This window comes from Ochotona curzoniae, unplaced genomic scaffold (genome assembly GCF_017591425.1).
Source record: "Ochotona curzoniae isolate NIBS_2020 unplaced genomic scaffold, NIBS_Ocur_1.0 scaffold_1852, whole genome shotgun sequence".
Classification (NCBI taxonomy): Eukaryota; Metazoa; Chordata; class Mammalia; order Lagomorpha; family Ochotonidae; genus Ochotona; species Ochotona curzoniae.
In genome coordinates this window covers 10,391,030-10,400,176 of record NW_024467087.1, presented here as the reverse complement: position 1 = coordinate 10,400,176, position 9,147 = coordinate 10,391,030, and the positions used below count along the sequence as shown (strand labels likewise).

At 40.4% G+C, this 9,147-nt stretch overlaps 1 protein-coding gene across 1 annotated transcript; it reads left to right on the top strand.

Moving 5' to 3' along the window:
* The first annotated feature begins 2,757 nt into the window (after positions 1–2,757).
* Positions 2,758–7,523, top strand: BRS3 (bombesin receptor subtype 3). Its single transcript, XM_040999932.1, has 3 exons — positions 2,758–3,337; positions 4,902–5,253; positions 7,061–7,523. The coding sequence occupies exons 1-3, from the start codon at positions 2,904–2,906 to the stop codon at positions 7,460–7,462; spliced, it is 1,188 nt and encodes a 395-aa protein (XP_040855866.1). The 5' UTR covers positions 2,758–2,903; the 3' UTR covers positions 7,463–7,523.
* The last annotated feature ends 1,624 nt before the right edge of the window (positions 7,524–9,147 follow it).

The window sequence follows — 9,147 nt, the reverse complement described above, 5'->3', positions numbered from 1 at the left end:
TTTTCCAATAAAAATAAATAAATCTTAAAAACAAAAAAACAAGTAGAACAACCAGGACTAGAACCAATGCCCATATAAAATGCTGGAATTACAAGCAAAAGATTAACCTGTTGAGCTACACACAAATTAAAAACTCTGGTGTTTCACCCAGAAATCCTGTGTTTTGATCAGCTTTCCAGGTGATTCTGATGGGAGCTGTAATATGAGATACACTATTCTGTTTAATTGATGGCTCATACTTAACCTTAGAGTCAAACCTGCAGCCTCCCTAGCAATCAACAGTTTTCTAGTCCTTCCCCTAACTCCTACAAGGCAAGGAAGCTTCTGCACTATCTGTGCATTACCAACTCCTTGAAGATTAAACAAAACAAACAAACAAAAAAAAAGAATTTCACACCTGATTAAATGAACTGGGTTTAACCAGAAAACCCAACTTCAGAAATTTAGCAATCTAGTTGTTTAGTCCACTTCTCAGTTCAAAAGCTACATTAGGAGTGTGTTGCAGCTGCTGAAGCTGGAACCAGATAGTTTTTGAAAAATTTTTGAAGATGATATTAGCCAACTGCACAGTAAAATAATAATGATAATAATAATAAATTTTAAAAATCACCGTTTTGTATAGGCTAAGTGTCTTGCAATTTTAGTTAGGAATGATTAACTAGACATGATTATGTTTTCAGGTAAATTATAAAGATGTGAAAGAGGTAGATATGAAATAAGGCACATTTAAATGATCTATCATGAATTGCTGATTAGCCTGGAAATTTCCTGTTCTTGGGTTAATAGAACATGTAAAAAACCTAAATCTAAGATGCCAGGAACAGAGCGTTATGCAGCTCTTGTCGCCAAGTTAACCTTTCATAACCCAGGGAGAATCCGTGTTTCATTTCAGCAATGACACTAAGAACATGAGAGATGAGAAGGTTTCCTCTTCTGGACCTGATTTCTGTTGCTGAAAACTGAGAACATTTGATTTGTCTGTCAAATCACCTCGATGCCTTATATTCTGGGATTTTAGAATTCTAGAGATCCAAAACCCGCTGTGCCCTGACATGAGTCTCTCGTGATCCTTCTTTACCAGAGGGAGAGGGAGAAAAAAAAAACCGGCCTGGTGGTTGGTGGCTGCTGCCTGTTGAAAGGATGACAGATCTTAGGAATTCCGATGATTTCGTAACTCACATGCCAGCATCTGTGTCTTACAAAACAGTGCTCTGTAGAGATCAGTTGTGAGAATTGAGAGCTACCTACTGTTGACTCTTTGCTAAATGAAATGCTGGAATCCCAGGGGTTTTTAATCACTGATTTGGTGAGAACAAGATATGACCAAAATGGGCAGACATGATCAAAAATAACCAGCCCGGTACATGAAATTACTTAAGTGATTATAATTAAAATCTTAGATATCTAGATTTATGTAAACACCCCCTACCCTGCTCCCATCAAATATATCAATTTAGTTAAGCAGCTCAAGCTATGGAAATAATTTCCTGGTGGGTGGAGGATAGGTATAGTTTGGGGGCTTCAAATTAGCCAAGTAATTTATGCAATTTGTCCATTTCTTTCTCTGTACCACTGATTACAGCCACTCTGTTAGTACAAACAGCAGCCTTTGTCTTGCCCCATATGTCATCTTACCAAGACAAATTTCTTGCATGTTTATAAATACCTTACTGCGCAAGATTTTCCTGAGCTGAGAGGTTTTTGATTGCATTTGATTACTTTACAGAATAGTTCTTAGCAAGTTTTATTATGAACTCTCTTCAAACTTGTCACCTATCACTCCTAAACAACCTGCCACATATCGTCCCATGCATAACTTATTGCACCTGCACAAATAAATTTCATACTTACATCTTCTGTTAAAAAGAGGCTTTTCCTGATGATGCTTAGTTGATTCCCTTAATTTTTGACTTCCTTAAGTTGGTATAAATGCCATCTATGTGTTGATCATCTTCGGAGTAACTTGTGAATTTCCTCATCTGGAAGTAATGATTTTTGTTCTTACTAGTCCTTTTGTGCTAGGAACTTGATCATTGCTCCATATATCTTTGTTTTGGAACAAAGTAGGTCATTTTAGCCTTTTCTAGACAGGAAAACTGACCATCTCTTTCAAAATGCCATTAAAGCAGACAGGTACACAGAAAATTGTTTCTATTAAAGTAACTCATGGTGTGCTTGGATTTTTTTTTTCTTTCTAGATGATTGCCTCGATGTTGTACTGCAGAGCTTCAGTAACAGGCAACTTTAGGAATAACCATGTGTGACATTGTGGTATCACCCTCAGGTCACCTGAATGCTGTCTCCGGAGAGGTGGTATCTGTCCTGTTACCTGAGTGAATGAGTTGTTACTTCAGTATCTCTGTGATAATACATATTGAGAAATGGGTTCAAGTTTGCCTTGTGGGGGTCACCAACCCTTCATTATCATGTAAAAGATAATGTATTAGGATTATCACGTGATTGCAAAGGAGCCAATGAGGTGTTTTGGAGGGAAAAAAAATGACAAGACTTACATGGACCATTATGGACAGAAATAAAGACAGGGTGATTCTGACAAATGGTAGGGTGATTTAATACTATGTACTCATTCAAAAGAGTCCCCAGGGGGTGAAAATAGGCAAAGGAGAGCCCTTCCCATCCCCTCCCTCCCCTGTGTCACAGAAGCGCCAATAAAACTCCTCCACCTCCCACTCTTCAGTACCAGATCCGTAAGCGTTTAGCCAAGCATGCTGGGAGACACAGAACCACTGAGGGAAAGGAGTATCCGGATGTCTTGGATTTTCTTTCCATTCTGTTCTGTTCTGGTCTCCTGATACTACCTCATTACTAGATGTAGGCAATAGACGTGACATCTGAACTGAGCAGAAGAAATATTACAGGCACACAATCAGAAAGCAGCAGAAATGCCTCAGAGGCAGCCTCAGCCACCTAATCAGACTTTAATTTCAGTCACAAATGACACAGAATCCTCAAGCTCTGTCGTTTCTAACGACACCACAAATAAAGGACAGACCGGAGACAACTCTCCAGGAATAGAAGCATTGTGTGTCATCTATATCACTTATGCTGTGATCATTTCAGTGGGCATCCTTGGAAATGCTATCCTCATCAAAGTCTTTTTCAAGACCAAGTCCATGCAAACAGTTCCAAATATTTTCATCACCAGCCTGGCTTTCGGAGATCTTTTACTCCTGCTAACTTGTGTGCCAGTGGATGCTACCCACTACATTGCAGAGGGATGGCTGTTCGGAAGAATTGGGTGTAAGGTGCTCTCTTTTATCCGGCTCACTTCTGTTGGTGTGTCGGTGTTCACGTTAACGATTCTCAGCGCTGACAGGTGGGTTTCTTTTATCTGTTATATTTGCCGGGATGTGACATTTGGCAAAGAAAGGAAAGCTTGTGCTGAACATTTACAGGCTACTATTCTGCTTTTCTCGCGCTCTCTAACCTAGATGTAAGACTGGAAAATCTGGTAGCATTTTAAATAAACTTGGTGTAAGTATGTTAAAATTCCTGCATGAGCATCTGAGGAAAGGATGCAATTATATGCTTTAGGGACCGTTTATTCTCTTTGAAGTGTGATCGCTTGCTTTAGAGAATGCCGAACGGTGTTTTTGTTTTCCTCCAGTTTATTAAGTAAGAACAGATTGTTGCAGGTGTAAAAGAAGTCATGCTTTATACATTAGTGCAGCCTAGTGGTACAATACAGTCAATGTGAAAACATTCATATAGGTGTGAAATTGAGCACATTTATATTGCCTTTTACTAGGAGGATGTTAAAAAGGTACATGCATGTAATTGATTTGGAATTAATCGAATTAGCTAATGGTAGAAAACTGATGAGGTTTCCAGCTCCCTGGTGACTGAACGTAGTGCAATCGCTTACTTCTGTGTATTTTCTCTATAGACATTCAGCGACATTGTTTCCAGGGAAAGAAAGAAACCCTGATTGACTTTTAGAGCTCTCTGGGCAGTGATTGAGAACCTCTGTCTCACCGTCCAGGTGGTCAGATTTCGGTATCAGAATATTTTCAGCCTAAGTATCATGTTTTGTGTGTGTGTGTGTGTTCCTTTTGTAAAACGGTAACTGCGAAAGAAAAAAAAAAATGAGGCTCCCAAATGTTAAAAGAGATGCTTTAAAAAGCCTTCCAGAAGCTGGAAGTAATCAATGCTCAGTAGCGCCAGGAGACACAGCTGCTTCTGAGAGGAAAACACGCTGTTCCCCGTGTCTTCTTTTGGTTTTTTGCTTTAAATGGTCGCATATGCTATTTGAGAGTAGACTGGCAGAAAGGCTGGAGATTTTCAGATAGATTTGTCTGAATGAGAAGGTATCTTTGCTCTGGTACAGGGCTTCCGATTTCACCCTTAACTTGCCTAAATTTGCCCACTGATCAATCGGCTTAGGCAACAAATGAGCACTTCTGAATAGGAAGGAATTAACTCTCCTTTACTACGTAAATGCCTGGAATTCCTTTCTAGGAAGGTTGGAGACCGCTCACTCAGGAAGAAAGAATTAATTCGGTTTCACATCAGTCACTCACACAAAAATGAAGTCTTTTAGAGCACAGAAAGTAATACACAGGTGGTGAATTACTCTCAGTCATGCATAAAGCCATGGCAGCAAATATTTATTTGTCCTAAATAGGGGACCTATACAAAGAATTATAAATCGGAAATCCAGAGACTATCATAGGAGTGATTAAAGGAAAAGCTGATTAACATTAATAAAATCCTGGGGTGTGCCTTCGAAATCATAACCGATGCTAGTTAGTGGGTTAATGTTGCCTTGGCTGTACACATATGGATAAAAGGTAGAGCTGATGATCGCTGAGGTGACTTCTAACCTCAAGATTCTGTAATGTTATGTATTTTAACCTTTGCTTCCGATTATGTATTTCTAGATATAAGGCGGTTGTGAAGCCACTTGAGCGACAGCCCTCCAATGCCATCCTGAAGACCTGTGCCAAAGCCGGCTGCATCTGGGTCGTGTCCATGATATTTGCTCTCCCGGAGGCTATCTTTTCAAATGTGTATACTTTACGAGATCCCAACAAAAACGTGACATTCGAATCATGTACCCCTTATCCTGTTTCTGAAAGACTCCTGCAAGAAATACATTCTCTGTTGTACTTCTTAGTGTTCTATATTATTCCACTGTCTATCATCTCTGTCTATTATTCTCTGATTGCTAGGACCCTTTACAAAAGCACCTTGAACATCCCTACTGAGGAACAAAGGCATGCCCGGAAGCAGGTATGTATTAATCAGGACTCACATAACTGTAATTTAAATTTAGAACTGACATCCCTACTTTTACACAGGAGCAACTGTTCATCTGCCTGTGTATAAACACAAGAACAGTGTAGTATGTTTGTTGTGGCATTAGCCCTGGTTTTAGTCCCAGCTTTATCACATACCTGCTGAGCGATCTTGAGCAAGCTCTTTAACTTGTCTGAACTCCAAGCTCCCCGTTTGGAGAAATACAGGCAGGGATCTGATACTATAGGTGAGATTCTTAACATAGCTACTTGTACAGAGCAAGCCTTCAGGAAATGGTGAGACAGCTATTTTTAAAGAGGGAACAGCTGAAGTTGGGAAGCAGTTAGAGCTATTTGCCCTGTGGACTAGTGAGGAACATTGCTCGGGTTGAGACTACAAAGCACAGCAGCTTTGGTTTCAGAAAATGTAATAGTAAAAATGAAATAGAATAGAAATCGGATAAAAATTAGAATAGGAAGGTAGAACTGGCAAGAACTCAAAAGATTGGGGCCCAGCGTGATAGTGTAGTGGCTAAAGTCCTCGCTTTGCACGCACCAGGATCCCATATGGGCGCCGGTTCTAATCCTGGCAGCCCTGCTTCCCATCCAGCTCCCTGCTTGTGGCCTGGGAAAGCAGTCGAGGATGGCCCAAAGCCTTTGGGACCCTGCACCCATGTAGGAGACCCAGAAGAGCTTCTGGCTCCTGGCTTCAGATTGGCTCAGCTCCAGCCGTTGCAGTCACTTGGGGAATGAACCATCCGACAGAAGATCTTCCTCTCTGTCTCTCCTCCTCTCTGTATATCTGCCTTTCCAATAAAAATAAATAAATAAATCTTTTTTTTTAAAAAAAAAAGATTATCTAAGCCACTTGCACACAATGAGCAAAGTGAGGCCGGTGGGGGAGGGGGACTGTGGGGGAGGGAATGCAATGCAAAGAGTGCAAAGAGAACATGGTGACTCACAGCAGCTTGATTAAGACCTCTCGAAAGAGCCAGGTGCACTCTCCTGCCAGAAATGTGGACAGAGTAAAAGGGATACTGCTAGCAGGATTCTATCTGATTTTTTAAAACGGATTTCTGTCCTCTGGGGGAAGAAGGGGGGTATGGTTCCATTGACCTTGCAAGCAATACCCAGAGAGCTGTGCTGCCTTTTTGGTGCTAGTCCATTCCAGTGACTCAAGTAGGCTCAGGAGGCTGCAGTGGCATAGTGAATACCCAAGTGAACTGGTTATCTTTGCTCCACCTGTGGCCAAAGGCTATGTCTTTATTTAACCTGATTTTTCTTCTGCATAGATGTAGGTAGGATTATTTTTACATAAGGACACCACACACTATTTTTATTCCTTTGACTACACAGAATTCCCATAGATTAACGTCACAACACCAATTTGGCAACTTTCAAAAACTCCACAAAAATATTCTCTTTGTCAGCTTCTGCTGATGCAGTGTAGTTTTGTATAGTGTCTTTTGCTGCCTTTAATCCAGTTAACTATTCCAGAATTCCCAAACAGTCCTTGAGTTAACGATAGTCATCCTACGGTATCTCAAAATCTGGGGTGGTGGCAGGTCTCTGAATCTGGGATTATAAGAGATTACAGAATACCATGACAATTAACCTATATTCTGGAGCCACAGGCTAACTTCCTGCCATCCCAGCCAGTAAGCTCCCAAACACATATTCAATGGAGAAGAGGCAGTTAACTGCAAGCTTTCATGCAAATCTACAAAATGACTTTTTAAAATCTCTGCCAGCTAAATGGATTTATTTATTTATTTATTTTTGTCACTTTTCTTCCCCTATAGATAGAATCCCGGAAGAGAATTGCCAGAACGGTATTGGTCCTGGTAGCTTTGTTTGCCCTCTGCTGGTTGCCGAATCATGTCCTGTATCTCTACCACTCATTCAGTTATGACAACTCGGCGGGCGTCCATTTCATCGTGACCCTTTTCGCTCGGATTCTGGCCTTCAGCAATTCCTGTGTTAACCCCTTTGCTCTCTACTGGCTGAGCAAAACCTTCCAGCAGCATTTTAAAGCTCAGCTGTTCTGCTGCAGGGCTGAGGTACTTGAGCCTACTACTGCTGACACCCCTCTTAACAACCTGGCTGTGATGGGAAGGGTCCCGGCCACTGGGAGCACACAGATGTCAGAAATTAGTTTGACCTTGTTCTCTGAGTGCGGTGTGAAGGCAGAAGACAGAGTCTAGATTTTTCCATTTAGAATGGGGTTTTTCCTCCCAGTGGGTGTATCCAACTTTAAAGTGTGCATAGGTATATGGTGTCTGGACTTTTGTGTGTTAACATTCTCAGGAGCAAAGGATTCCTATGAGTAAAAGACAAACTGATTTTCTTCAAAGCAGAAAGAGTAGTGTTACTGTGCCTTCTAATTAAAATGAAGGCTCACTAACTGCAGAAGGACAAGTCCATGTATGCCAGTGAATTTTAAGGGAGTTTGAACAGGAGGGAAGGTGAAATAAGTGGAAAGTCAGAACTGACTATTTCCATCACATCTTTGATGTCTCTAAGTTGTCACATATATACATTATTTGCATAAAATTGTGTTTGTGTTTACTTGTTATGTGGCGTAATTCAGAAATGATACTTTGTACATGAAAAAGGGATTAAAATGAGGTAAAATATCTGTTATATGATGTTCTTAAAGAGCAGATCTTCATAGAGAGAGAGTCCTTTGGCATTAATCTTTACTCCTTAACTAAATCTGTGCAATGGAAGTGGAACTGTTTCGGGGGTTAGCAAGTAGAAATTACCAAGTAAAGATCTGAGGAGAGTGAGCACCTTAAGAAGGTCAACACTAATCCACACTATGGTTCTACATGCAACTGCCAGTGGTGAACTGGGAAAGGTTATTTCCTACAAATACTGGGAAGCACTTGCCTCACACTCAGGCAAGCTAAGTGGCCATGGCTGAGTGTAACATAGGATCCCTGCAGAACAATTCCTGATATTGTCACAGTGACTCAAACTCTTCTTTAAGGAAATTCTTTCCTGATACGCAGTGCCCTCTTTCTAAAAACACAGAGAACTACATGAAACTCCTAACACCGTGACTGTTAATAGTTCTGCTTTCTGCTTGGCTTTGTGGAGCCCGACTGGTGCCCAGGTCCCATAGCATCCGGTCTATTCAGCCTCTCCCCTTGGAAATCGGATGGCAGGATATGATGTTAGATGCTCTATTCGTATTTGCTAACCAAACCCTTACTGTTGTCACTTCCCAAAACCTGCTGCCAATAGATTTGTCCTATTTAGACGTGTGGTTTTTAGAAACTGTATTCTTGGAGTAAATTAAAGCATATGTTTGGTACCATTGCTAAATTTGTATTTTTTAAAAACTTGATTTTGAGTGTGCTTCTGGTAATTTTGAGCTTCCTCTAATGACTTGTGTAGTTGTGAATTTTTGCTAATGATGTGGGTCAAAAATGGAACATATATATTAACATTAAACTTTAAATATCTGTGAAATTGGTCTACTTAAAGTGGAGGTGCCAACACTGTGTTATAATGTCTTTACATGGGCATTGTAAAAAGTGTAAGAAATAAATATGAAATAAAATTTCAAATGATTTATGTCATTGTATAGTCTACAAACAGTATTTCTGACATAATAGAGCTGAGAACCTATTTCAATCCTAAAACTTATTTTTCAATTGAACCCCAAAATATTTTTACTGTTTTCCTCACCCTGAGCAAAAATTATATTCTCACTTCAGAAGTACCAGTGAAAAAAGCCAAAAGAACCAATCTGTAGCTGACTTACAGAATTCTCTGGGTGGTTTTTGTGGGCATCAGCCTCCTCCCAAGTTAACAGCCCCGTTTTGATTTGGGGGGAGGAGTGCCCCCTCTCTTTTAAAACAGGCTATTTTTGTCGGTGCTA

What these genes read in the sequence shown, in the direction of transcription:
- BRS3 (XM_040999932.1), top strand. Translation starts at nt 2,904, where the DNA reads ATGCCTCAGAGGCAGCCTCAGCCACCTAATCAGACTTTAATTTCAGTC. An exon ending in ACGATTCTCAGCGCTGACAG is followed by an intron (nt 3,338 to 4,901) that starts GTGGGTTTCTTT and finishes ATGTATTTCTAG; the next exon opens with ATATAAGGCGGTTGTGAAGC. An exon ending in AAAGGCATGCCCGGAAGCAG is followed by an intron (nt 5,254 to 7,060) that starts GTATGTATTAAT and finishes CTTCCCCTATAG; the next exon opens with ATAGAATCCCGGAAGAGAAT.